This window comes from Orycteropus afer, unplaced genomic scaffold, assembly GCF_000298275.1.
Source record: "Orycteropus afer afer isolate SDZICR_OR568_19922 unplaced genomic scaffold, OryAfe1.0 scaffold00542, whole genome shotgun sequence".
Taxonomy (NCBI): Eukaryota; Metazoa; Chordata; class Mammalia; order Tubulidentata; family Orycteropodidae; genus Orycteropus; species Orycteropus afer.
This window is the reverse complement of record NW_006922129.1, coordinates 1,647,164-1,674,435: the sequence shown is the minus strand read 5'-3', so window position 1 is coordinate 1,674,435 and position 27,272 is coordinate 1,647,164. Positions and strand designations below refer to the sequence as shown.

The following is a 27,272-nucleotide window of genomic DNA, read 5'->3' as shown; positions in this document are numbered from 1 at the left end:
ACGCCCCCGCCGCCCCACACGCATCCTTAACTCTTCCCTAGCCGCCGCCGGCGGGGGAGCAGGCGCCCCGCGGGGCTGGCCGCCGCCTCTGCTCTCGGATCCCTGTGTGGACCCCGGTGCATCCCTTCCCCCACTTGCCCCCAAGTCGGGGGCCAGTGGCAGGCGCCCCGTGTTTGGGGTGGAACCCGTGCTGCGCAGGTTCCTGGCTCCGGCTGGGCCCCGGGATCCCGAGGGCTGGGGCTCGCGCTCCCCTGTAGCGCGCGCAGCCGAGGTCCCCTCCCGGGCCCGGGCGCCCCCCTGCCGCGGGGACTCCGTCTTTATTTTTTGGGGAGGGGAGGCTCAGCGGAAGCCCCGAGTTATAATTAGCTGCACTCGGGTTTCCTAGTTAATCTCCAGCACCACCACTCCCCGGCTCAGGGCGGCGGTGGCTGGGTGAGGGGTGAGCGCCCGGCGAGGGGGGAGTTCCGACCCGGGGAATTTTGATCCCTTGGCCGGAGATGCCGGAACCTCAGCAGCTGTTGCCCCAAAATAGCGCCCTCCGCCCCTGCAGCCGGGGATCTCCGGAGCTCCCTGAACGCAGACGTCCGGGCTCGCCCTAAAGGCCTCATCGCAATGTCCTCGAGCCCCCCAGGCCCCCCGCCCCAAGTTCCCGGCTCCCGGGCTCCGGGCGGGGAGCGCCCTGCTTTTCTCGGTCTCTACTGCCGCCGCCTGGCGGCAGCGGGCACCACAACATCGCACGGATGGGGGACTCGAGTCCTGGGGGCGAGGGCTGGCGAACCTGTTTGCTGGGGCTAGACGAGGGGGGCGTGCAGCGGACGGGAACCAGTGGGTCCCCAGCTGAGCCAGACAGTGGATGAGGCAGGGCAGGGTGGGTCACGGTGGGAAGCTGGCAGGATTTGGGGTATCCCAGGACCTACGGCTCCCACACCCTGAACCCCCCAACCCACCCCGCAGGGCCCCAGGCCTGGACAACCCGGGAAGAGGCTCGGGTTGCGCCTCCACGCCGCCCCCAGCTCCTCCATCAGCGTTGCGGATCAGTGAGGGCCCCGCCCCTGCCGTGTGGCCTGTGCGTGGACTGCGGCCTCGGGTGCCCGCACTGCGCCTACTGGGCCCGGCCCAGGCCGCCAGCAGGGAAGGAGGTGAGGGCAAAGGGCCTCCCCCGAGCAAGGTGAGGGAGGTCCCTTGGCTAGTCTGTCTGAAACTGTCTTGGCCAGGTTTGTCTGAGTGTGTGTCTGCTGGTCTCTGTGCCTTCTTGCTTGGTCAGCCCGCGTCCTTGTCTCTGTCTCCCTTCCTCCTTCCGTTTCTCTCCTCCTCTCTGCTAACCCGCCCCACCTCCTCTGCTGCTCACTGATAACCCTTGGGCAAGAGGATTACCTAATCTTCCTCTGGGCTGCCTCAGGCTTTCACCCTCTGCCTTTTTCTCTCCCAACAGACACCTGCCTGGCCTGGCAGCCATGCCGCCCCCGTGGTGTTCCCTGCATATGCCCTCGCTGACTTCCCCTCTCCTCCTCCTCCTCTTCTTTCTCCTTGGAGGAGGGGCAGGGGCTGAGAGCCGGCAGGACCCAGAGCTACTGGTGACTGTGCGTGGGGGCCGGCTTCGGGGCATCCGCCTCATGGCCCCTGGTGGCCCTGTCTCTGCTTTTCTGGGCATCCCCTTCGCAGAGCCCCCCGTGGGCCCCCGTCGCTTTCTGCCACCAGAGCCCAAGCGGCCCTGGTCAGGAGTGCTGGACGCCACAGCCTTCCAGAAGGTCTGCCACCAATATGTGGACACCGTGTACCCTGGCTTTGAGGGTTCCGAGATGTGGAACCCTAACCGTGAGCTGAGTGAGGACTGCCTCTACCTCAACGTGTGGACACCGTACCCCAAGCCTGCATCCCCCACCCCTGTCCTTGTTTGGATCTATGGGGGTGGCTTTTACAGTGGGGCGTCCTCCCTGGACGTGTACGATGGCCGCTTCTTGGCACAGGCCGAGGGCACTGTGCTGGTCTCCATGAACTACCGGGTGGGAGCCTTTGGTTTCCTGGCCCTGCCGGGGAGCCGGGAGGCCCCAGGCAACGTGGGTCTGCTGGATCAGAGGCTGGCACTGCAGTGGGTGCAAGAGAATGTGGCAGCCTTTGGGGGGGACCCAATGTCAGTGACACTGTTCGGGGAGAGTGCCGGCGCTGCCTCTGTAGGCATGCACCTGCTGTCCCCGCCCAGCCGGGGCCTGTTCCACAGGGCTGTGCTGCAGAGCGGGGCACCCAATGGGCCCTGGGCCACCGTGGGCGTGGGAGAGGCCCGCCGCAGAGCCACACTGCTGGCCCGCCTTGTAGGCTGTCCCCCGGGCGGCACTGGTGGCAATGACACAGAGCTGGTGGCCTGCCTACGGACACGGCCTGCCCAGGACCTGGTTGACCACGAGTGGCGCGTACTGCCTCAAGAAAGTGTCTTCCGATTCTCCTTTGTGCCTGTGGTAGACGGAGACTTCCTCAGTGACACACCCGAGGCCCTCATCAACGCTGGAGACTTCCAGGGCTTGCAGGTAACTAGTGGCTGGCGAGGGTGGAGCTGGTTCCTCTGGGCCCATTCTCCCCCCCTCCCCAGGGACCTAGGCATGAGGGCTCAAGACCCACTCCCAGAGACCCAGGCTTCCAGGCCCCATGCCCACCTCCTCCTCCCTGAGGACTCGGGCACAAACACACTCGGACCCCAGGGTGATCAAAAGAGTGGAAACGTGGCTACATTTTCCTCTTTCTCGCCATCCCTTCCCCCATCTCGTACTCTCTCGGTCCGTGGTTCTGGGTCTATAACTGTTCATCTCTCTGGCTCTTTGTCTGTTTCTGTCTGCCTGTCCGTCTGTGCCCCTGTCCTTCATCCTGTCCCCTCAGGTGCTGGTGGGTGTGGTGAAGGATGAGGGCTCCTATTTTCTGGTTTACGGGGCCCCAGGCTTCAGCAAAGACAACGAGTCTCTCATCAGCCGGGCCCAGTTCCTGGCCGGGGTGCGGGTCGGGGTCCCCCAGGTGAGTGACCTGGTGGCCGAGGCTGTGGTCCTGCATTACACAGACTGGCTGCACCCCGAAGACCCAGCGCGGCTTAGGGAGGCCATGAGCGATGTGGTGGGCGACCACAACGTGGTGTGCCCCGTGGCCCAGCTGGCTGGGCGACTGGCCACCCAGGGTGCCCGAGTCTATGCCTACATCTTTGAGCACCGTGCCTCCACGCTCTCCTGGCCCCTCTGGATGGGGGTGCCCCACGGCTACGAGATCGAGTTCATCTTTGGGCTCCCCCTGGAACCCTCGTTAAACTACACGGTGGAAGAGAGGAGATTTGCCCAGCGGCTGATGAGATACTGGGCCAACTTCGCCCGCACAGGGTCAGCAGTGCCGAGGGGGAGGAGGGCCTCTGGGAGCCGGGGCGGGGGAAGGGGGCGGGGCAAGCAGACAGGGCCGGAGGGAGGGAGAGGGCGGGAGGTGGGGAGGAGAGGTTCATAAAGAAAAGAAGGTTAAGAGGCGGAAAGGTTAGAGAGAGAGCAAGGCAGAATGGCAAGTCCCAAAAGATAAGGGCAGTGAGAGAGAGAGAGGCAAACAGAAGAGAGTCTGAGACGAAGACGAGTTCATACAGAAGCATGAACTTTAGTCTGAATTAAACTGCATCAGCGCTGTTGTGAGCCTCCCTCAACACCGCCCCAACAGCAGTTTACTTGCCTGAAGTGGGAGACACTAAATCCAGCATCAAATCCACGTTGCCCAGCGTGAACGAGGTATTTAAGAGGGGAACTGGGCCAGGTCACATAGTAAGGACTCGATAAATGGCAGCAGTTTTTCTAATGGGAGCACAGACGGAGGGGAAAAACGGGGGTAAGGAGACCGAAGGCAGAGAACAGGTAGGGGTTGAGGAGGTGGTAGGAGGGGGAATGGGCTGAAGACCCCAGGGTTAGAAGCCCTGCTTCCCCTGCTCCATCTGCCCCCCACCATCCCTCACCTCCCTCTCCTGGGGGCGGGGCAGGGTTATGGGGAGCTGAGGCTTCCCTTTCCTCTCGCAGGGACCCCAATGATCCCCGGGACCCCAAAGCCCCGCAGTGGCCACCGTACACTGCGGGGGCACAGCAGTACGTGAGCCTGAACCTGCGGCCGCTGGAGGTGCGGCGGGGGCTGCGCGCCCAGGCCTGCGCCTTCTGGAACCGCTTCCTTCCCAAATTGCTCAGCGCCACCGGTACGCCGGGACCAGCCTGGGCAGGGGCTGGGAGGCGGGGGTGCCGCACTGGGGCGCGAAGAGAGGGGGGAGTTGGAGCCGGCTGGGCGTAACCCCTCTCTTCTCCATCCCCAGCCCCGGAGGCTCCCAGCACCTGCTCAGGCCCCGCCCACGGGGAGGCTGCCCTGAGGCCCGGGCCCGGCCTCCCCTTGCCCCTCCTCCTCCTCCTCCTCCTCCTCCTCTCCTCCCGGCTCCTGCGGCTGTGACCACGGCCTCTCCTCTAATGAGTGGTCGACCGTGGGGAGGGGCCCCACTCAGGGACTCCGACCTAGCGCCCCTCCCTAATCAAACCAGGAGACTCAAACTGGACATGGGGGGAGAGGTGACTCGCGACCCATCTCAGGGACCCACACCCCTTTGCTGTTTAAATGGAGAAGCCGAAGACTTTTATACAAAAAATTAACCTTTGCAGCTTGAGCCTGATGTTGGGAGGAGAGGGAGGGCCCGTAGCAGGATAGCACCCCCAGTGGGGCTATAACTGTCAACCATTTCTGTCTCTTCTTTTTTCCCCCCAACCCACTCCCCTTCGGATCCCTTCTGGCCACTGTCTTCCGGTCATTTTCTCCGTCTCCCCTCCTTCCTGCCCTCCTCCTCTGGCCCCGTCTCCACCCTCGTCCTCCCTCTCGTCGTCGTCTTTCGCTTGTTCGCCTGATGCTCTCCCCACCACCCCACGTGGTCTCCCACATTGTCCGTGTGTCCTCTCGGCATCCTCGCCCCCCCTCGTCCATTCCCTGACCTTCCCTGTGTCTGTTCCCCGCCTACTTGCCGGCACCCTGGCCGCAGACACGCTCGACGAGGCGGAGCGCCAGTGGAAGGCCGAGTTCCACCGCTGGAGCTCCTACATGGTGCACTGGAAGAACCAGTTCGACCACTACAGCAAGCAGGGCCGCTGCTCAGACCTGTGACCCAGGCGGGAGCCCGAGCCCCTTCCTGCCCCGCCCACCCCGCGCTGCTCAGACCTGTGACCCAGGCGGGAGCCCGAGCCCCTTCCTACCCCGCCCACCCCGCCCTCTAGCTGTATATACTATTTATTTAAGGGCTGGGCTATAACAGATGAGCCCCAGACCCTGTGCGCCCTGACTTTCCTCGGGGGCTCCCCGTCCTCTGCATGTCTCGGGCCGAGCTCCCTCCCCTGCGGTGCCTTCGCCCCTCTGGGCTGCCAATAAACTGTTACAGTCACAGGAGTGTGCGCGACTGGGAAGCCGGGGGTAGGGGCCTGATGTTTGGGGCTGGAGTTGCCAGACAAGTCCCCCCGGGACGACGCTGGGCGATTGTGCTCCCGAGCTGCCCCGCCCCACGTAGCGGAGATAGCGCCTGCGCCCTGAAAGCCGGCGGGCTTGCCGCAGTGACGCATTGCGGAGGGGCGGGCACGGCGGTGCATTGTGGGAGCTCCCGCCGGTCTAATGCCGGAGGAACGTCCCCGGAGCCAGCGCGGCAGTTCTACCCAGTTAGACTTAAGATCTTTCGCCAGGAGGAAGCGTTGGAGCCTCGAGTTCTCCCTGCAATTCGCACCTGGCGCCGGGGGAACGCATCTGCCAGGACTTGCTGACCCCCGCTCCCGGTAATCGTCCTGGAACTGCTGAGAGACGTCCACCTGGGCCTGGCCCCGCCATGCCGCGGCTACGATCGCCTAGCCCTACTCTCGGGCCACTATCTCTACTACCATTATGGCTGCGACGGTCTAGACGACCGGGGGTGGGGTTGCGGCTACCGCACCCTGCAAACTCTGTGCTCGTGGCCTGAGGGCCAGTCCACGGGCGTGCCGGGGTTGGCCGCCGTGCAGGCAGCCCTGGAGGACATGGGCGACAAGCCTCCAGGGTTCCGCGGCTCCCCGAGCTGGATCGGCTGTGTAGAAGCCAGCCTCTGCCTCGCCCACTTCGGAGGGCCCCAGGGGCGCCTCTGCCACGTACCCCGTGGTATGGGCCTTCAGGGGGAACTGGACAGGCTTTACTCCCACTTTTCAGAGGGTGGGGGACCTGTAATGGTGGGAGGAGATGCGGATGCCCGAGCCAAGGCCTTGCTGGGAGTGTGCCTGGGGCCACGCACAGAAGCCCACGTCCTGATACTGGACCCCCACTGCTGGGGTGCTCCTGAAAACCCCACTGAACTACAGGCTGCTGGATGGGTGGGCTGGCAGGAGGTAGCCACAGCCTTTGACCCCAACTCCTTCTACAACCTGTGCTTGACCAGCCGTTTGGAGCAGCAGCAGCAGAAGCAGCAGCACACCCTGGACTGTTAAGGGCCCAGAACTGAGACTGTCTCTGGCCACTTAACTCCTCTGAGAGGCAGTGAGGGTTGCTGGACGTCAAGCCCCAAGGAAGTCCAGTCCCTGCAGAGCCTGAGACACTTGTCATCAATAAAGTGGCCAGTCCCAGCTAACAACGGCCCCACCAGTCTTTGGGAACACTTGGGGAGTCCATAGTATGATGCACTCAGTCATCACTGGGGAAGTGCTTTTATTGGCAGTAGGGCTGAACGTACAAAAATTTCTCAGCTGTTGGGACAAGGCAGTCACAAGTACAGATGCTATCAGGAGGGAGGGAGTGGATGGCTCAGAAGAAATCAACATCATCTGGGGCATCCAGGTCACGATACTCCACAATGGCCCGTGGGTCTCCCCGAACCATCCTGAGATAAGTGTAAAATGGGGTGAGAGTGCAGGGTCCCTAAAGAGGAGTATGAAGAGGGCAACAAAAGCTTAGATGCTGCTGCTCATTCTCACCTGTTGCGGGGTTTCCCGGGATAACCCCCTTGGCCTCGAAAGGCATCGTAGTTCCCTCGGCCAGCACCGTATGGGGCATGGGGGTACGGAGGCCCTCCTGTGGGCACTGCAGGGCGGACAGCACCAGCTATGAAAATAATCATGTTGAGAAATGACCACCTCAATTACATCCTCAATTGTCTTCCTCCCAGCCCCACACAACCACCGAGCCCTTTCCTCTCCCCTCTTAAACTTACCTCCATAACCTAAGATGGGGGGCCGAGGCTGACCATAGGGCATCAGGCCCTGGGGCGTCTGGTGTGGGTAGGGGAGTCCTGGCGTCAGGCCTGGGGGGAGTACAACACAGACAGGGACATGAATTACTGCGGGGGGCATCAGCGCGGGGGCATGAACAATACTGCTCTAAGTATACTGCCTGAGGGTGGGGTAGAAACATCTCAGGATGACACATTCCAGGGAGTCCCTGGATGGCCTAGGGAGGGGAAAATGGGACAGACCATCATGGATCGTATCTTACTCTGGGCAGGGCCAGGGGGCTGAGCTGGCTTGATCTCAGGCAGAGCTGGGCGCTTGGCATCAGTGAGGAAATTATTAAAAAATGCCACTTCCTTCTTCACTTCCTCAATTTTCTCTGCGTGCTTATTGAAGATATGTTTGCGTACAAACTCGGGGCCCTAGATGAAGAGAAGAGGGTCAGGACAGAGGAATCTGGGTTCACTACTCTTTTCCACAAGGAAGCCTGATGACACAGTCGTTCAGTGCTGAGCTGCCAACCAGAAGGTCAGCAGTCTGAGCCCACCAGCTGCTCCTTGGGAAGAAACTACGGCAGTCTGCTTCCTTAAAGCACAGGGCGGTTCCCTGTCATACGGGGTTGCCGAGTCAGAACTAATCTGACTGTGATGGATGAGTTTGTTTTTTTCTTCAAAATCTCTCCACAGACCCAATCTGGAAGAATCGCACTCCCCTCTCCTCCCCTCCTGCCGAGAGTCTGGACTGCCCCAGTTCCCTCCCCAGGCCCTGTCTTAAGAGGTCTCCTGGCCCACCCTCCTCCTCCCACAGTTTTAACAAGTCAATTCTATCATCCCAGACCTTGAATTTCTTGCCACTGAGAGGGCATAGCCACTTATCCTTGCCCAGTTCCTGGGTGTTGGAGGTGACAAACTTCTCCACTTCCTGCTCAGGGTCTTTACGACCCATCTTTTGGGCCTCTTCCTCTGAAAGAGACTCTCGCACACTAAGCAGCGGCGTCAGCTTCTCCTCAAACGTCTTCTGCCACTCCAGCACTGGGAGGTGGGGGGAGAGAGGAGAGCAGTCTGCAGCAGGGAACCTGAAGCAGGGACTCAGAGGAGGAGGAACGCCTTCCAGGAGGAGGGGCTGACAGAATGCCAGGAAGATCAGAGGCGGGTGTGTGTGTGTGTGTGTGTGTGTGTGTGTGTGTGTGTGAAGGGGGCATGGCAGGGCACTCGGGAACGGGGCGAAGGGGACATGGCAGGGCACTCGGGAACGGGGCCTGGGAGCTCACCTTCACCGTGACTGATGCGATTGGGTGGCATGGGACCCCGGACGTGGATGATGCCACAGCGGTTGGGCATCTCATCCTCATTGGGGTATTCACACGTGTTGTAGTAATCCAGGGAATGTACAATGCGCAAATAGAGAAGGAGTTTGTCCAAAACCTACAGGAAAATGAGAAGCCAGGTCAGACCTGTTACTGACCACACTCCTTCATGCTCTCCAGGGCCCCCCAGGCTGAAGCCAGCACCTTGATGAGCTTCTCATCTCGCTCCACGTTGATCTCGGCCGGGTTCCCCTCCTTCGGAGGCTCCTCTGGGGGCGCCCCCCCACTGCTCCCCAGCAGCTCCTCCTCCTCAGCGCTCACTTCCTCGATCAGGTAGTCAGTGATGTTCTTCAAGATTGGGTTCTGAGATGGCAGACTCTGGGGGGCAGGGAGAAGGAGTAGGGGTGATGAAGAGGGGCAGGCAAGGCAAACCCCTCAGGGAAGACAGCCTAAGGGCCTCATCTGAAAAGGCACTGTGAGGGGCTGAGGAGTTCAGGTCTCACTTGACCTGTTAGCTTTTGCCTCATTTAGTAATTAGCTTTGTCTTCGCTTTTATTTATCCTACCCTAACCTACAAGTAAGGAGCTCTGGTGGTGCAGCAATTAAAGTGCTCAGTCGCAACCTAAAAAGTCGGCAATTGGATCCCACCAGCCTCTCCACAGGGAAAAAAATTCCTGGCAATCCGCTCTCGTAAAGATCACAGCCTAGGAAACCCTACGGGGCAGTTCTACCTCATCATACAGGGTCACCATGAGCTGAAATCATCTCAGGGGCACGGAACAACCCACAAATAATTATTAGCACCAGTCTGTTCTGCTGAGCACCGGAGGTGGTGTTACTACCCAGACAAGAAGGGACCAAGAGAAGTGGGTGGGAACAAGGTGTCACTGACCGTTGACAGAGGTGCTGCTCCAGGCTCTGAGGCCCAGAGCTGGGTCCTGTCGTCCAGCGTGTGGATCAGCTTGGCTGCCAGCTTGATGTCGTTGCGCACTATCTGCTTGTGCTGGGTGATGCCATTGATGTTACGGACACGCCGCGTCAGGTCTCTGTTCACACCAGGACTCAGCTCACATTCCCGGAGCTGCAGGAGAGAACAGGTCATCACAAGGCTCACCACCCTAGCACGATTTGCCCAAGAGTCAGCAACTCCAACAATGGCCCTGTTGGCATCGGTCGTAAGACTACGACGTCCCAAGGACACGGACCAGCTGTATCTTGTTCCTGGTTAGCAGCCCCAGAGCCTCATCGAGACAACAGTACACATTACACGTGAGCGGGACCAAATGGATAAAATAGGGTGCGTATACGACTCCACGAACAGACAAAAGAATCTGTATGGAGCACGGACAGCCAAGTTCCTCTCCTTAAAACTCACTCGAATATTCTGCAGGTTCCAACAGATCTCTTTGATATTGACACTGCGGTCAAAGGTTACCCATCCACGACGGAAAAACCTAACCGAGAGAGAAAAGAACAAAACTCCAGCATCATCTAGGAGTGGGGGACAGCCCTGGCCGCAGCGCTGGCCGCTAACCCCACCCTGCACCTTCTCTTCCAAGTCTCCAGGGCAACGCCGCTCAGTTCCTTACCTCCTCTCCGGCTGGGGCTCGGATAACGCCACACGCATAAAGCCTGGGTATCTTTTACAAAGCTGGAAGAGCAGAGGAGAGAAGCCCCCATTTAGTGATGACACAAGGAGGCTGCTTCTGCCAATCCCCAGTCCTCAGAACCCGAGGACCACTGCCTTTTAACCTTTCCCCTCCTTAGGCAAGGACAGAACAACAAAGAGCTTAAGGATGCCAGCCCCCAAAAGCAAATGAAGCAACACGGTCAGGCCTAGCAGGTGTGTCCCACGGGAAGGGGCCTCCCTGTCAGAGAAATGGGTGCCTTGGGCCTCCTCCAAGGAACGATGCCTGGGGGTCATCACGGCTCGGACACCATTTCCCCAACTCACAGAAATGATCTCAGCACGGGAGATGTTGGGTGCGATGTTGCGCATGAACAGAGAGCAGGTTTTATGCAAAGGCCGGGGTCTGCATTCCAGCCCTGCGGCCTCCTTCGGTCTCTCCCTTTCTTCTTCCTTGGGCTTCTCCTTTTCCTTGAGTGCTTCTTCTGTGCGAGAGGTGGTGGGAGTTGGTGGATCTTGTTTTGGAGGGGAGGATACAGAAGCAAGCTGCTACCACCCCCCAGAGAAGTCTCCCTAAACAGGCACCACCTCCCTCCACCCCGTCCACTCTACCAGTCTCCCCCACCCTGTCCCTAACCTGTCCAGGTGGAAGACAACAGACTGTCAACAGAAAACAGAACCAACCAGCCTCCTCCTTCTCCTCCTCAGCTTGGCCACTCTCCGACTCGGATTCAGACTCAGACACGCTGCCCTCGTCGAAGCTGTCGTCACCACTGTGCTTGCGACTGCGCTTCTTGCTGCTCTGTGGCATGACAGCGGGAGGGGAGGGGTCAGAACCCAGGACCCAGCTCTGACATTCCAACCCCACGTAAGCCAGCCCACCTTTTTGGCTTCCTTCTCAGAGTCGTCCTTCTTTTCTTCCTTGTCCCCATCACCCTCGGATTTCTTAGTTTTGTCATCATTAGGACTGTCGTTCTCAGCCTTCGGGAAGAGGCAGTCACCGGGGATGTCAACTCTCCCCTTCAACCTTCATCAGATGGCTCCCTCCCTCCCAGCCTCCACAGCTCAGCCCACCCGCCACACCATCCCCTACTTCCAGCCCCTTGGACCCACCACCCCTGAAGCAGCTCCACTCCCAGCCTCCCCCCTTATGGCCCGTCACCCCGACCTGCTTGCCGTCTTCTTTCTTATCGTCCTTGTCGCTGGCCTTGCGCTCCCCGTCCGCCAGCCCCGGTCCCGCCCGGCCCTCCTCCTTCTTGCTGGGCTCCCCAGGCTTTCCTGCCTGATCCTCCTCCTCCTCCTGCTCCAGAATGCGCAGGTCGTTCTCTGTGCCTCCTTCCATCTTAATCACAGCTACAACCAAAAAGCAGAGGTCATCATCCAAGGGCCCTCGCCTTCAGCCTCTGGCTTTCTGTCCACCTGCTCCTATTTCTCAACAAGACTTTGGTCACGAGACAACCCCGCCTACCCCCACCACCGTCCACTCACACACCTGCATCCAGCATCTTGACAATGGCATCAGCTTTGTCTATGTCCAGGAGAAGACTATCAAACCAGCCACTCTCCATCAGAGACAGGAACACCCTCAGTCGGTTTTGCAGGGCCCCCCGGGCCTCCTGCCGACGCTTTCCCACCTCATCTGGGTGGTACTTAGACCGAAACCTGGGAAGGAACGGGGGAGGAAGAGAGAAAATCCGTCACCGGCGGCCAGGGGTAGGATGTGAGGAGGGGCCCAGGAAAGTTAGGGCACAGCCCCCCTCCTCTCACACCCACAAAAGAGCAGCAAAGTAGAGATTAGGGGAGAGGGGTACACTAGAACCACCCAATCAATCCCAAAGGGAACCAAAGGTTGTGCTTGAGAAGATATGGGGGAGAATCAGGAACTAAGAGCTCTGGATTTGGGAAGAAAAATGACAAAGTAGGAGGGCAGGGCCGGAGTGGCACATTGATTGCCCCAAGTCTCCGGGAAACAGTGATTTATAAAGTTTCCCGAAGTGCCAGAGAGGATGACTAAGGAATTACAGGCCCTGAAGAACCTCCCTCTTCTTGCCAACCCCAAACTCTAGTCATTAATAGATTGCTCCCACCAATTCCCTCCATCCCTAGTGGGGAGACAGAGGGAAACCTGAAAAACCAGGTAGAAAGAGGCAAAGTGTCTTCCCCCCCCCTTGGGAAGACAAGCAAGATGGTGAGGGGATAGGGAAAGACTAGAGGGAAACTGAAGTGCCCTCATAACCTTAGGTATTGGCCACCGGGACAGAGAGAGAGGGGCAGCAGGCTGGGGTGGAACGTGAGAAAGAAAACACTGAAAATAGGACCTGGGAGAGGGGGAGGGAAGAGAAGAAATCAAGAGGATGAGAAAAAGGAAAAGGAAGGGAAAGGGTGAGAAACTCCCAGACAGCGAAAACAAAGTGAAGAGCAGACAGTGAGAACGAAAACACAGAGAGAGAAGTGTTATGGAGCAAGAAGAGGGACGGGAAAGACTCAAAGTAAATTAGAGACGAGACAAAGAAAGGAGAGGGCAGAGGAAGACGGGACAGAGCCACATGGTCAGCGTGAGAGCAAAGGAAAAGCCGCAGGCATCACCTCCAGGATCTTTACCTTGGCTGCTGGGTCAAACAGAGCTCAAGATTTAACTAGCCGTGCCCAGGGCCCATGCTGGCTGGGGGGCCGCCGGCTGGCTCCTGGCTGGGGCTGCCCGGCCGGGTGCCCCACCCCCGCGGGACTCCGCGGTGGGGGCCCTGACTGACTAGCTGCCTGAGCAATCACATTCAGCTAGACCGCTGCATTGTGCACAGCGGCGCCCTGCCTGTCTGCCTGGCCGGGGCAGCGAGGCTCAGCCCAGGGGCTCATGTATGGGCTGGGTATGGTGGGGGTGAGGTGGGTTTGCTCCGAGCTCCGGCGATGGGCGGGTGTAGTTCCCAGTTCTGGCTCTTTTCAAGGAGGAGGAGCAGAAAGAGGGTGAGGAGGAGGAGCAGGAAGGGGGGAAAAGATGGTTGATTAAAATTAAAACATCCACAAAAGGAAAAAAAATTAAAATTCTTTTTTCTGTCAAACGACCCTGAGATCTTTGATTTTCTTGTCTGGATTCACTCGTCGTTTTTGGGAGGATGCCACAGCCACAGAGGGTCCCAGCGATCAGGAATGACAATGACCCAATGCCAGCGAGTGGGTGACAGTCTGTCTGCTGCCCCGAGGGGCCAGGTGTCTCCGGCCAGCTGCCTGGAGGTGTCCCATTCACTGAGGACAGCACGGAAGGGAGTGGGGCTGGGGCGCCATGGCAGTCGTTGAACCGAGGAGACCCCATCAGCCAATGCTGGTATCCTTCCCATCCCCCGCCCCCACGAAATTCTGGATTGGGGAGAACGGGAGGGCAGGGCTGCACGCTCCACTGGCTGGGCCAGAGAAACACGCCCGGGGAAACGCAGCGGAGGAGGGGCACTCACCACTCCTCATCTTTGTGAGCCAGGAAGAAATCCTGCATCTGCTGCCTTCGGAAATCCAGCTTGTAGTCATTGTAACGCTTAACTGCCTCCGTCTCATCCACAGAGTCATCCAGTGACAGAAGAAACTCCTTGAAGGTCTTCATGACAGGCGGCGGGACACCCAAGTCGATCTCGGCGATGCTGCCCAGCCTGGGGAGGGCCCGGTCAGGAGGTCTTGGTTGTGGGGGAAGAGGGTGGGGGGATGGGGGGGCCGAGGTAGCCAGCTGCCCCCTTCCTTTGCCCACCATGGACGTCAGCCCAGGCACCAGCTGCTGCCACCCCCACGGGCACTCCTCCGTGTGCCTGACCCACTTCCTGGCTCGTCATGGCTCTTCAGCAACCCCGCTCCACCTCCAAGCCTACCAACTCCCTTGTCCCGAGAGCCGCAGGTCTTTACCTGGCCTGGATAGGCAGTACATGATGCTGCATGATGTGGACGTCTGGGTGGCCCCAGGGCTGAGGGGGGCCGTAAGTTGGGCCCCCGCCCCCCCCAGCATAGGGCATCTCATAGCCACTGTGGTATGGGTCAGAACTGTGCTCATCCCTGAGGGTGGGGGACACAAAAGTCAGACAGAGAAGGGCTCCGTCCTCCAGAACACAAGGAGCGAGGCAGAGGGGGTGCAGCTGGGGAATGCCATCTCACCCAGGGTATGACGGGACAAAGGAACAATGAGTTCATGGGAAATTTGAGAAAAGGAAATGACAGAGGCTTCGGCAAAGATGAGGGAAGAGAGCGGAGGCCCCGGAGAGGACCCTGAGAAACTACCGTGTTCTCACCAGTCTCTCCTCATGCGTTTCTGCGGGGGGCTGAGCTCGTGGCGGGGCGGAGAGAAGCGTTCTCGCCGATTCCGGTCATAGTCACGGTATTCACCCCGACTGCGTCGCTCGCGGCCACGGTCCCACTCTCTGGAGGGAAAGACAAGAAACAGTAACTAAGAGACCGCTGGATACCCCACAGCTACCCTCCCAGACAGGATCTCTCCTTTCTGAGACACCAGCCTGCAGTGCAGTGAGTTGCTTCATGGCCCTTCCAGCTGTGGTCTGTATGACTCTCACCACACAATGAGGTGGAACTACGTGAAGTGCTGGTGGCCCACCCAGGGGATTGGTTATATTGCTTGTAATGTAAATAAGGGGCATGGCACGCTTGTGCAGGTGGGACCATGCAAATAAAATGCATGGAACCTGAACGTGTATGGAACCGAACGGTCAGTTTTGCCATCCTAACGTTATGTATGCTTAAAATGAGCCATCCCAAGGCAGGAAGGGGTGGGTGGGTCTCACTACCATCAAGAAAGAAGAGCCAGGAGTGGAGTGTGCCCTTTGCCTGAGGTCTCTGCACCAAACCTCCGCGATCCAGGAGACAAGAGAGCTGTCACACAGACAAATGAGAAGCCCCAGCGGAGAAATGGTGGCAGCAGATGCAGCCCAGCCACAAGGAGAGCGGTGGGTGGGAGTACGACAGCTGAACGCCTTCAAGCTAAGGATTACTGGCAGAGCAAGGTGCCTTGAGACATTTACCAGCAAAGCGAGAAGAGCTTTGTAACACATCGTGGAGCAGGGCAAGTGGCTAAGAGGCCAAGGGCCAGAGAGTCCGTGTCTGTGTGCATAGATGAGGGGACTATGTCCTGACTGAATAACTGTATCTTGAGTGTTCCTGAACCTGAACTATAACCTGTTACTTCCCTTTTTAAAAAATATATATATATATATATATATACACACATAATCGTGAGTCTTGTTGCGTTCTGTGTGGCCACTGCAATGAATTATTGAACCCAGCAGAGAAGTAGAGTGTCTGTGGTGGGACAGCTGGTGTCAGAATCGGTGAAAAAGGCTGGAGGGTAGCTCCACCTCACAGGAATCGGCCTTGGGCTGCTGATGCTAATCTTGATTCTGCTCCTAATTTGTGAGGTGAAGAGGTCACACAACTCCTCCCTGATGTCATTTTCACACAGACTATGGAGAAATTAGTTCCTTTACATGACCGTGTGCCTTGGTTCTTTAGAAAAACAGCTTGGGAGATTTTTTCCTCTAAGTCCTGAGGTGACCTTTGCGCTAGTTCTTTAGAGATGCAACTTGGGTGAGGGGGACCTCCCAGGTTGTTTTCTGGCCCAGAAGGTTTGTTGTTACTTTTACCCAGGGGATTCCTGGGGTGACTGACACTTCCTGGATAAAATGTAAACAACCTGATGGTTTGCTGCTGTTTGTTTGGCCGTAGGCAGCTATCTTACACCTTGCAGAGATCAGTGGATTTGCTACGCAAATAGTGGCTTGAAAATCCATTCAACAGGACTGAGTGACTTGTGGGGATTGGTCTGTCTGGTCCTGCTGGGAGGATCGCGGCTTGAAACTGGCAAGGAGGGTGCTTATATGAGCAAGCAAGCCTACAGAGATTTTGAGAGACAAAAAGAGGTTAAGAAAAAGAGAAAGAGAGAGAAAGCTCCCTTAAGAGCTGTAACACGAGTCAAGGGCTGTCACTGAAGATGGCGAGCAGCCCAGAAGGGGCCCTGCAGCAGAGCTACTGGGGGTGGCAGGAAGCTGGGCGAGGAAAGCAGCCATGAGAGCCGAGCAAGCTGCTACCCTGGCCGTGACCTGGGCCAGTTAACGGTGCAAAGGCCTACGGCAGGGAGGCTGAAGGCCAGGAGCCCCGTGCACGGCCGAGAGGACAGCCTACCTGCTAGCACCGCCACGAGAAGGACCTGAGCAAGCTGCCCTGGTGGGAAACTGCCCTGCACTGAAGAAGTGTGCACTCTCTTCACCTCAACAAAGCCTTCAGACCTCACCTGATCCTGATCCCAAGGTGTTCCTGTTACTTCCAAGTTGATCTTGATCCCAAGTTACACTTGTTATTTGCCTAATACACCACATAACCATGAGTACGATCTGTGAGTTCCATGTGGCCATTACAACGAATCATCGAGTCCAGTGGGAAACAGAATGCCATGGGGGGTGCAGCTTGTCAGAAACGGTGACAAAGCTAGAGAGTGGAGGTGAGTCTGACCTCCACCTCACAGGAACCAGCTGCATCTCTCTGAAATCTACTTAGCTTCGATGCTAGGCTGCACAGGCTGACATCTAAAATCATAAAACTTCACTCCAAACAGAAACACTCCTTGTTGTCTTCTCCTATCACTTCAATCATTGCCCAGCCTGGCCTTTTACCCAAGCTCCAAATCCACATTAATAAGCCCCAATTAGACATCCAAGGAGCCACGTGGCACAATAGCTAAGCGCTCAGATGCTAACTTAAAGGTTGGTAGTTTGAACCCACCCAGCAGCTCCACAGAACAGAGACCTGGGGATCTGCTCCCATAAAGATTACAGCCTGGAAAACCCTATGGGGCAGTTCTATTCTGTCACATGGGGTCACGGAGTCAAAATGACTTGATGGCACCTAACAACAAACAGAATCCATTGTCACCTCAAATTCAGCATGCCAGAATGAAGCCCGTTATTATTACAAAGCCCACCACCATGCACCCAACCCTGCCTCCCTCCTGTTTCCCACTGTTACACCAATGTATCACATCTACCCAGTTATCAAGTATCACAGCTCAGTTGTTACTGTCTTAACCCTGTGTCTCAAAACCTACCGAGGCAGAGAAAGGAATCCATAGGAAAGGAGGACACAGGGAAAAGGTAATCACAGGAAGAAGTGGGAAGAGAGCTGTGGGGATTGTAACCAATGTCACAAAACAAAACATGTATGAATTACTAAATGGCAAACAAATCTGCTCTGTAAAATTTCACCCAGATCAAAATAAAAAGTTTGAAACAAAGAAACTATCAAAGCAATCCACTTTTTTTTGCCATCCCCACAAACTCTAACCTGGTCCATTCCCTGGTTGATTCTCCTTGAATTGCATGCAGCAATGGTTTTGTTTTTAAGTTCTCTCCCGTCTATTTTCAAAGTGAGCTTTCTTAAACACATCTCTGATTGTGGCATGCCCTTGTTTACACGCCAGCAAACAACACTGTTCAAAACCTTGGTTCCTAGTTGTCATTCCAGGAGCTCCTCTAACCCAACCGTTTTCAACTTAATGGTCTCAGCACTCTTAAAAACTGAGGATGTCAAAGAGTTTTTGGTTTGTTGTTGTATCTATCAATATTTACCATACTCCAAATCACAACAGCAAATTTTAAATATCTGTTCACTCTTAAATTACCTATTATATGTATTACACATTTACATGAAAAATGCTTACAAGTACCCCCCCCTTCAAAAGTTCGCCTTATATCACTTCACTTTTACTGAAGACCTAAATTAGTACCTGCTTTTGTTAACTGAATGAAATCCAAAGAGGATTTCCACTTTTAAGAACAAAGGTGAAAAGTGAAACTAGCACTCAGCGTATGTTTTGCTTTCTGCCATTAAAGAGGCAGCCTGCACCCTGCACAAACAGTAGGCAAGCGTGGCAATGCCACACTCCTTCCCCAGGAACCAAACTGCACGTACATTATTTCTACTTCACATAACTTGTGTGTCTATCCTACCATGCCTGCTTAATATGTTAGTGTTAAGATTTTAGTTTATATGTGTTCTTTGGTATGATTTGGTAGGTTATTTTTTGGGTCTGGGAACACTCAAAAATGTTTCCCATATAAATTAATGGTAATTGCTTCTTTGCTTTACACAATTTCAGCTTATGAAAGGTTTCAATGGGACCATTCTACTTTCGGATAGCAGGGGAAACCTGTATTTCCCAAAACATTGTAGTGAGAAAAGTGGCACTGCTCTACATTTGGCCAATCTCTTTAAGGTCTGGGTTAACAGACGATGGCTGGATTCTGTGATCTGTGTCTCCCCTCAATCTGTTGTGCCACGTTGTCCTGGCTAAACAGGTGCAGAAAAGCCAGCCTCGTACCAACAGGGACTTGGAAAACGGAGGCATCTGGCAGTCTTTTCAGGTAATTGTGGATAGTGTTCTTTGCTATTTTCCAAAGCAAGTGGTCGTTTTAAAGGTTAGCTGCAATGTGGCCTCTGAAATCCTATCATGCGTGTTTCATACTGTGTTAAAATCTATCTTGTTCTTTGAATGAATCTTCATACATCTCATTAAACATATCAAAATATCATATTACCCAACATTACCAAGCATCTCAGAAAAGTACTTGAGTCTAACGTAATAAAACTCATAATCCATACCGCTCCATCAAGGGCATTCTTACGTGAAGCTGTTTTTTTATTTTTCTCCTGTGAGGTGTGGCAGTGAAGAAAACGATGACTACTACTACAGCTTGGTACCACTGCTTTGATTTGTGCTAAGGTGCCAGCAGTTTCACCCGCCGTTGCTATAGCACCATCAGTTCAAATGTCAACACAGTGAAAGCACTAACCTTAGTGTTTCTACGAAAATAGTTTTAACCTCACAGACCTCTTGAAAGGGACTAGGGGATCCCCGAAGGCCTGTGGACCACATTTTGAGAATCACTACTTAAACCAAACTAGAATTTGTACTGTTTCCCGAACACAGCATTCGTTCACAACTCCAAGATGTTCACTCCATCTGTGTTTGAGGAATTCCCCACTCACCCTTCCAAGTCTGGCTAAGTGCCACTTGCCTGTAGCTCTCCCTTCCTTTGTAAGAATGTTCCCTGAACTATTTTTATGATCTTCTTTCACATACGCTTTCATATATGATCATTTGCAGCACAGCCCCAAGGCTATTCCAGGAACTCCTGAAGGGCAATGACATCTTAATCATCTCCAAAACAGTTTTGATTTTCTTCCAACGTTCTTAGCAAACACCAAGGAAAATAGAGTGGACATGCAGGGTCTCCACAGTTAAGAGATATACTGCCTGGCAAGTTGAATGATTTACTCTCTTTCCCAAATGATACTGGAAGAATAAATACTATGATAATAAATCAGTTCAGACTCACAATCTGTTTCCAAACAGAGCCACTGCCATCAGCTCACTGATCAGTCCCTTCTGTTTTTAAAAAAAAACACTTCCATATTTCCTCTTACTTTGATTAATTTGAAACCATATCGGAAGTTCAAGGGTAAAACCTTAACTGTAACTAATTTAGGAACATCCCAGAAAGCTAATCACTAGCTGATTCAAACGTAACCAATTAACTCAATTAGCACTGTCCAAAGAACTTTTTTTTCGAAATTTTAGGCAAAACAATTAGAAAAATTTTTTATCATATCCTGCCAAGACAACCTCCCCAGTGAAGCCAATTCTGTAATATTACTGCTTTTGGCTATTAACCTAAAGGTTGGTGGTTTGAACCCACCCAATGGCACCAAAGAAGACAGGTCTAATGATCTGCTTCCATAAAGATCACAGCCAAGACTCAGGACCATGGTCACTGGGGACATCAAGCTCAACTGCAACTGTTCTACATCCTACGTTGGTGAGTAGCCACTAGACTCTTAAAAAGCTTGCAAGTGGCAACAATGGGTCTCTCCTCGTGGAGAGCAAAGAAGAATGAGGAAAACCAAACATGCATGGAAACAATTAGTCCAAAGAACTAGTGGATCATGTGAACCTCAGCGTATATGACCATGAGACCAGAAGGACTAAATGGTGCCCAGCTACCACTGTCAACCACTCGGAAAGGGATCAATGCAAGAGATCCTGGATAGAGTGGGAAAACACTGTAGAACAAAACTCAAATTCATTAAAAAAAAAAGACTAGGTTTACTGCTCTGATGGAGTCTGGTGAGATCCCCAAGACTATGGGCCCTAATTACCCTTCACATCTGGAATTGAACTCACTCCTGTGGCTTCCAGCCAAACAACAGACAGGCATAGTGGGTGAACACTTACATCAGGTAGGTACACTCCTTAGAACGATCAATCATGGGAGAACAGAAGGGCAGTATTTGTACAAGGAGATAGCTCAAGGGGAAGGAATGCATAGGAAAGAAAGACATAGGGAAAAGGTAACTACAGGGAGGGAGTGGAAAGAGAGCTGTTATATTGTGGGGAATTGCAGTCAATGTCATGAAACAATATGTGTATGAACTGCTGTATGCAAGGTGAATTTGCTCTGTAAATTTCCAACCAAATCACAATAAAAAATTTTCTTTTAAAAATTACTGCATTCCAATCAACTCTTTTCAGGTATAATTTACAATAAGCAAAGAAGCTCTGGTGGCATAGTGGATAAGGCAGTTGGCTGCTAACCTGAAGGTCAGCAGTTCAAACCAACTGCCACTCCATGGACAAAAGATGGGGCAATCTACTTCCTTGTAAAGATTTACCACCTTGGAAACCGAATGGGGGTCACTATGAGTGGGAATCGACTCAAGAACAGTGAGTTTGGTTTTGGGTTTTGCAATAAACAATAAACTACAGATATTAACGCAACACAATGCAACGCACTGCCATGGAGTCAGATATTAAATACATATATATATATATATAAAGAATGCATTTTTACATTTGAACTTTCAGCTTCATTCCTTTGATCTTCAAACCAGTTCAAAAGTCAAGCGTATTTAAAAAATCAGTTCAAACAATAGAAAGTATTTATTTTACAAGAGAAGGTACCCTTGGGAGCGTTTCAGAATTTTGCTAACAATGATGCTGACAGAAAAACTAATTTCATTTATAAACCAAAAAACCAAACTCACCGCTACGGAGTTGATTCCGACTCATAGAGACCCCGACTGGGTTTCCGAGGCGGTAAATCTTTAGGGCAGAACACTGCCTGCCCATCTTCTTTTCCCAGAGAGACTGGTGGGTTTGAACCGCTGATCTTCTGGTTAGCAGCCAAATGCCTTATCACTAAGCCACCAGAATTCCTTGATTTATAAAGTACTCCCAAAATTAAAAAAATAAATAAAGCAAGCATATAGTTCTCCACCTAATAGCAAATAGAATGAATCGGATGGGACTGACATTTCTTTACAAGAGTTTCCAGTATCAGGAATTCAATATGATTCGCCCTAATAAAATCGTACAGAAAATTAATGAAGGTGGACTGAAACAGAATGAACCACGACAAAACCGAAGAAAAAGTGTCTCACCTGTCATTCCAGTCGTCCCCTCGACGCCTTTCATCTCTTTCCCGAGAACGATCATAGTCGCTGCGCTCTCTTCTAAACTTGTCCCTGCGCCTTCGATCATACTCATCATCACTGTCACCCATAGCGCGATCTGAGGGGGCCCGGGGCCCGGGGAGGGGTAGTCAAGATGTAGATGAACAAAGACGGGAAGAGGGAAGCTCGCCCCCCGGGAGCTGCACGCCCGCATCCCTCCCGCAAAGGCCTGCCTCCCGTTGCTCCCGCCATCCTAAGCCCTCTTCCCTGCCAAACAGATGAAAAGGACGACTCGGATACTTCAACTTGCCCCTAAGGGTCTCGATGCCCCACCCCTGACGGCCCAGACCCGAAAGCGGCCTGCAACGGCAACCCGCTGGCCCTTGGGCCTCTGTCCCTCAGTCTCGCACCAGCGCCGGCCGGAGGCCCAGCGACTCTCCGGCACCCGCCCATCCCCCACCTGGAATCGGTCGCGGCCGTTGACCTCGCGCTAGGGCGGGCTTGTTCTCCGGGCTACCCGAGCCCGCGCCTTCGCTCGGGCGCGCAACGAGTTATGACGCGCGGGGTGAAAGGAAGACACGGGACTCTAAGCCCAGGAAGTAGGTAGAGACCAGAAAAAAGTAGCACAGCAGAGGATAGACGGTCAGCGCGCGCCGTTCGCGCCGCGCTTGCGTCACATGCGGAACAGCGCAACCTACTCCCCGCAAGCCGAATTGGAACTAAAACAGAGGGGCCGGGACAAGGCGGAGAATTCGAAGGAATGATGGGAAGGGGCGGGGCCAGGAGATCTCGCGCGCCTTCGGCCTGAGAACAGAAAGGGCGAGAGAAACTACCGGAGCCGGGTTGAGCCAATGGGGGGCGGTAGAGCTCTTTGCGCGTGAAGGATCCCTGTGCCGCGTGTGTGTGTGGGAGCTGAGCCAGTTCGCAGTCTTTGATCCCCACCCAGACATTTTTATTCAGGGATCTTTGTGACCGTGAGAGTGGTCTCCCCTCTCGGGCAGAGCAAGAGCATGGGGCTGTGGGGAGTACTGGCGTTAGGGGGTGTGAGCAACCATTTTAAAAATCTGTTCTCCCACCATTTCGTGTTCCCACCAGAGACCCGTCTTTATCGTGGTAGGACAGTATGTGCTGCCTGCAAAACCCGTTGTTCCTGCTCTTGGACATAAATGCCCCACTTTACGCCAAATTGGCAGATCTCAGCCTTAACCCCACCAATACTTGGATGAGCACTGTTCCAAACTGGTCCCGACCGATGGGCAGCATGTTGCCTGCCTCCAAAATTAAATGCATCCCCCGCCCCCCCCCCAGGGATAACATCAAGTCCTTTTTCAACTAGTTGAGTGTGAAAGGTCAATAGGAATTTCTGCCCATCTAATACATAGTGATACTGCCTTGGAAACCCAAGGAGGGGTCACTATGAGTCAGGTCCAACTCAATGGCACACAACAACAACAACAACAAGTACATAGTACTGAGAGGTGTATCTGTACGTTAAAAAAGAGGGTAGTAGGGTTACAAAATCTGAGCCTGGACTAAGACCGTTCTAATCCTGGATCTGCCATTTAGGAAGCATGCAATCGGAGTACCCCATTTCTCTGAAATTCTCACAAGTGAAAACATAGGCAGTAACAACAATCCGGCTTGTGTCTGAGGCTGATGTGAGAATCAGACAAAAACAATAAACTTGAAAGTTTTGTAAACTCTTGGGAGATTATTATTTCATAATTAGAAAAAAAAAGAGACAGCATTTGATGACAAAGTTGTACAGGGAGGTGTCAGGGAGGGTGGTAGGTGGGAGCAGAGAACGCAGCAGGTGCTTCTGGGAAGACTCAGCAGTCAGTGGTGACGGTGGCTGAGAGCTCCTGGATGCGCCAGGCGCTGCAGGACTTGCACAAGATGTGCCCATCCAGGGGGTAGCAGCCTTGACACTCACCCTCAGAGGAGAGCAGCAGCCCACACTCCTGTTGGAAAAGAAGGGACAACTTTACGTCAGCTCTTAACCCCTGGGTTACCATACCCAGCGCTCCAGACCCCTTCCTCTTGCCAGGCCCCCTGACCTCACACTTGTAACAGCCAATATGAAAACTTCGATCCAGGGCAACAATTCGCACCGTCTCCTCCTGACCTGGCTCAGGCATGATGGCCCCGCCACACACCGAGCATCGTGGAGCAAACTTCCTGGGGTGGAAGGGAACCGGTGAGGCTGTCAAGACCAGGGTTGAGGAGACTAATCACAGAGCCCAGAGAAGGTGGGATGCAGGAAGAAACAGCAGAGGTCAGAGGGATGGGATGGTCTTAGATACTGGGAAAAAAGGGGTAAGAGAGAGAGGACAGGGGCAGGGTTGAAAACAGGAACAATGGATACTGGGGCAGGAAGGAGAGGTGAGGGAGATGGAAAGGGCCAGACTGACCTGTGGAAGTCCTCAATGCAGTGAATCTGGCTGGTGGCATCCACTGTGAAGGGGATACCATCCAGGCCACGGTGGCACACCACGCAGGTGAAACAGCCAGGGTGGTAGGCCTTCCCCATAGCCCGTAGGATCCGGTCCAGGATGGGCTGGGAGCACATGGAACATTTCTCCAGGGTGGCCTGGTGGGAAGGCGTGCAAGAGTGTCAAGGGGGCCTCCCAGCCTACTCATCTGTTTACCTTGCCGCCTGCATATGATGATTCAGTGGAAGGTGGACCTGAGAGGATCTGAGTTCAAGTCCCAGCACTGTAGCTTACTGGGCAAGTTATTTAAACTCTCTGAGCTACCAAAACCAAACTCACAGCCACTGAGTCGATTGCAACTCATAGTGGACCCCCATTGGGTTTCCGAGGCGGTAAATCTTTACGGAAGTAGATTGCCCCATCTTCCTTCCACAGACTGGCTGGTGGTTTTGACAATCTCCATAAAAAGGGAATCAGCACTTAATGTCCATCTCACAGGGCTGATGTAGGAATTTAACCCATGCCCTTAACTCTGAAATGCTTCACACTTACAAGGGGACCACTGTCGTCCTCCTCCAGCAGTCTCTGGTCCCCCAGCTTTGAGTCCCGTTCCTCTTTTGGGGTTGGCCATCTAGTTCCCACCTTGGATGGAAGTCCCCACCTCCTGCTGCTGACCCCAACCCCCCAGCCCCCCAGCCCAACCACTCACCACATAGCAGCTCTCACAGTACGCCCTCCTCTCCACAGCATAGAAATGCTGGCCTCGAAGCTGCGCCCGGCATGTAGAACAGACGAAGCAGCCAACGTGGAAGACTCGGTCCAAGGCCACCACCCCGGCCCCGTCCCCGACCACGTCTTCTCCGCAGCCCCCACACCTGCCTGTGGTTAGTGGGGACAAAGTCAGTCTACACAGACCCCAAAGCCAGATCTCGCCAGCATCACCTCCAGCACCACCTCCCCCTCCCCCCCCACACCAACACAGGCAGCTCACCAAAGTACTCCCCGCTGGGGGGGTGGTTCATGTCATGGACCAGCTTCTTGGTCAGCCTCTCAAGTTCCTCCTCGGGAGGTTGGCTCAGGGGGACCTGGGAAATGGGAAGCAGGGGTTTGGTCCTACCTCTGGCTCCCGGCACTGCACAATTTCCTGAGTGTGACATGACAGGCAGTTCAACCCAGAAAGCCCATCTGAAAGTCTACCAGCCCAGGGCCAAGGACAGAGCCTCAAGGAGCCAGAGTGAAACTCAAGCCCCCTCTCTTCTGTTTCCTGGCCTTCCCCTCACCCCTTGGGATCCAACGCTCTGACATCCCACATCTGTGACTCCGCTCTAAAACCAGGACGTTATACACCACCCTCACTCCACCCAATCAGCACCCAGTTGCCTGTGAAGACCCAAAATCCCAGGACCGCAGACTTACCTGGGGTCCGTACTTGCCTCCTCTTCCTCCTCCTGCAGGGCCAGGGACTCCGGCAGCCTCCTCTTTACCCTCCGGCCCTGGCTCCCGGTGGCTCCTATAGCCAGCCCCCCAGACTTCACCTCGGCCGGGGAGAGGCAAGTGGGGGCCCAGGAGGGGCCTGGAAGCCTGTGAGGCCCCTCGCCTGGGCGGGCCGCAGCCTCTCACTGGCTGTGCGACCTTCACCTGCACAGGGAAGGCAGGGCCAGCGGGGGTGCTGGCGGTAGCATAGGAGGCCGGGGTGGGGCCCCCATAGGGGGCTGCTGGCAGCTGCAGCGGTGGTGCACCCCCTCCGTTCGGCTTCAGGGAGCCCGTGCGGTAGGCAGGGGGCTGGAGGGGCTCATATGCCTGCGAAGAAATGGAGCACAAGAGGTAAGCATGGCCCATTCCAGGTCACGCATCTGTGGAAACCCCACGTGTGGCCCCGAGATGGGCAACTGTTGGCTGAGGTCTCGTCCTCAGTGGCTGACTACCTGGGTTACTTCACGCTGGGGTTCAGCTCTCAGCTAGGAGTAGGATGGAGGTGGGGGCTGGATTTGGACTGAGCAGGCAGGGGTGGGGGGAGCAGGGGCCAGTAAGGAAGGGGAGGGGGAGGGGGAGTCACCTGTCGGTCTGGTCGGCGTTGCACGTGACTGCGACCCCCATCCATCTCGGCCAGCATGCTGGTCAGTGAATCTATTTCTGCATCCAGACCTCCTGGGCACAAGCCCCCTCTATCTGGGGGGAGTCCCTAGAGACGGAGCAAAAGCAAAGAGAGTGCAGATCACAATGTCTCCCCCCCACCCCGCGAGTTCACACTCGGTTCTTGGGGGGGCCCTACCCCTGACTCCCAGTACTCACCTGAGGGCGCTGGGGTGCTCCCTGAGACCCACCCCAGGCTGGCCCCCGGTCCTCCGGTCCCCCTGAGGCCTGGTAACACTGCTCAGATGGGAGGGGGCAAAAATTGACTCTGGGGTGGGGCTGGAGTGCTGGGGTGAGGGGGAAGAGAGACCAGAGGTGGGGGTGGGGAAGACGACGAGGGGTCCCAAGAGGGTCCCTCCTCTCCCCTCTTGGGGTCAGAGAAAGAGGGCGGTGGGAGGTCCCAGCACGCTTGGAGAGGGGGCGAGTGGAGGGAAGAGGTGAGCACTGGCCAGTCGGCCGCCCCTCCAGCCACCCCACACTGGGGCTGCCTTACCTGCTCCATGGGCCGCTGGCGGCCCCGGGGGACCTCGGGGAAACGCTCTCCCCTGAGGGGCTCTGGAGGGCTCGAGCTGCTTCGGGGGAAGCCAGGTGGGCCCCGACATGGCCTGGAACAGGGGACCCCTCAGAGCCCCGGATCTCCGGCCTTGACCTGCTCCTCGGTCCCACACCTCCTTTGGAACTCCAGGAAAGAAACTTTTTCTTGCTTTTTTTTTTTCCTCCCTTCCTTTCCAATTTTGGGGACGGCCACGCCCCCGATGATGTCACTGCATTCCTGGGGGAGGGTCACGTGGGCCCCTATCCCTAAACCACCGTCCCTCCCAGAGTTGGCCCCTCCTGTGAGGCGGGGAGTGATGTCCCAGAGCCGGCGCTGAGGCCTCCAGCTAACCCAAATCCCCAAGCCCCGCGACCCCAAGTCCTAACCATGGCAACCTCCCTGCAGGGCCAGCTCCAGCACGCCTCCCTTTTCCACGTGCTGATAAGGACTTTGCCCTCCCCAAGGGTTCCTGGCCCCCTTGCCGACCCTCCCCCCTTTCACCTGCCCAGCCCGGCAGTGCTCAGCCAGTCAGTAGTGTTTTGGAATTTTA

General features: G+C 55.3%; 4 protein-coding genes across 4 annotated transcripts; 2 read left to right on the top strand and 2 right to left on the bottom strand.

The window, feature by feature from the left end:
• Positions 1-1,454: 1,454 nt before the first annotated feature.
• Positions 1,455-5,136, top strand: ACHE (acetylcholinesterase (Cartwright blood group)). The gene is made up of 4 exons (XM_007955858.2): positions 1,455-2,522; positions 2,869-3,353; positions 4,023-4,192; positions 5,015-5,136. The coding sequence occupies exons 1-4, from the start codon at positions 1,455-1,457 to the stop codon at positions 5,134-5,136; spliced, it is 1,845 nt and encodes a 614-aa protein (XP_007954049.1).
• An 893-nt stretch (positions 5,137-6,029) lies between these two features.
• UFSP1 (UFM1 specific peptidase 1 (inactive)) lies at positions 6,030-6,470 on the top strand. Its single transcript, XM_007955895.1, has one exon. The coding sequence runs from the start codon at positions 6,030-6,032 to the stop codon at positions 6,468-6,470; it is 441 nt and encodes a 146-aa protein (XP_007954086.1).
• A 313-nt stretch (positions 6,471-6,783) lies between these two features.
• SRRT (serrate, RNA effector molecule) lies at positions 6,784-21,732 on the bottom strand. The gene is made up of 19 exons (XM_042782958.1): positions 21,611-21,732; positions 14,401-14,529; positions 14,021-14,167; positions 13,585-13,773; positions 11,631-11,800; positions 11,307-11,491; positions 11,021-11,119; positions 10,823-10,940; positions 10,466-10,623; positions 10,101-10,162; positions 9,887-9,965; positions 9,404-9,592; positions 8,716-8,889; positions 8,476-8,629; positions 8,043-8,236; positions 7,471-7,627; positions 7,190-7,279; positions 6,954-7,059; positions 6,784-6,859 (listed from the first exon to the last, which is right to left on the bottom strand). Exons 1-19 carry the CDS (start codon positions 21,730-21,732, stop codon positions 6,784-6,786), a joined length of 2,598 nt encoding a protein of 865 aa, XP_042638892.1.
• Positions 21,733-23,451: 1,719 nt separating this feature from the next.
• On the bottom strand, positions 23,452-26,789 carry TRIP6 (thyroid hormone receptor interactor 6). The gene is made up of 9 exons (XM_007955850.2): positions 26,681-26,789; positions 26,347-26,474; positions 26,111-26,236; positions 25,471-25,854; positions 25,046-25,139; positions 24,764-24,933; positions 24,034-24,212; positions 23,680-23,800; positions 23,452-23,583 (listed from the first exon to the last, which is right to left on the bottom strand). Exons 1-9 carry the CDS (start codon positions 26,787-26,789, stop codon positions 23,452-23,454), a joined length of 1,443 nt encoding a protein of 480 aa, XP_007954041.1.
• Positions 26,790-27,272: the final 483 nt, after the last annotated feature.

Coding starts and splice junctions, on each gene's coding strand:
- ACHE (XM_007955858.2), top strand. CDS start 1,455: ATGCCGCCCCCGTGGTGTTCCCTGCATATGCCCTCGCTGACTTCCCCT. Junction 3,354..4,022: donor GCCAACTTCGCCCGCACAGG/GTCAGCAGTGCC, acceptor TTCCTCTCGCAG/GGACCCCAATGATCCCCGGG. Junction 4,193..5,014: donor CAAATTGCTCAGCGCCACCG/GTACGCCGGGAC, acceptor CCCTGGCCGCAG/ACACGCTCGACGAGGCGGAG.
- TRIP6 (XM_007955850.2), bottom strand. CDS start 26,789: ATGTCGGGGCCCACCTGGCTTCCCCCGAAGCAGCTCGAGCCCTCCAGA. Junction 26,237..26,346: donor GAGCACCCCAGCGCCCTCAG/GTGAGTACTGGG, acceptor CTCCGTCTCTAG/GGACTCCCCCCAGATAGAGG. Junction 23,584..23,679: donor TTGGCTGTTACAAGTGTGAG/GTCAGGGGGCCT, acceptor CTTTTCCAACAG/GAGTGTGGGCTGCTGCTCTC.
- UFSP1 (XM_007955895.1), top strand. CDS start 6,030: ATGGGCGACAAGCCTCCAGGGTTCCGCGGCTCCCCGAGCTGGATCGGC.
- SRRT (XM_042782958.1), bottom strand. CDS start 21,732: ATGGGTGACAGTGATGATGAGTATGATCGAAGGCGCAGGGACAAGTTT. Junction 11,492..11,630: donor TGTCAAGATGCTGGATGCAG/GTGTGTGAGTGG, acceptor TTTTGGTTGTAG/CTGTGATTAAGATGGAAGGA. Junction 9,966..10,100: donor GAGCCCCAGCCGGAGAGGAG/GTAAGGAACTGA, acceptor TCTCTCGGTTAG/GTTTTTCCGTCGTGGATGGG.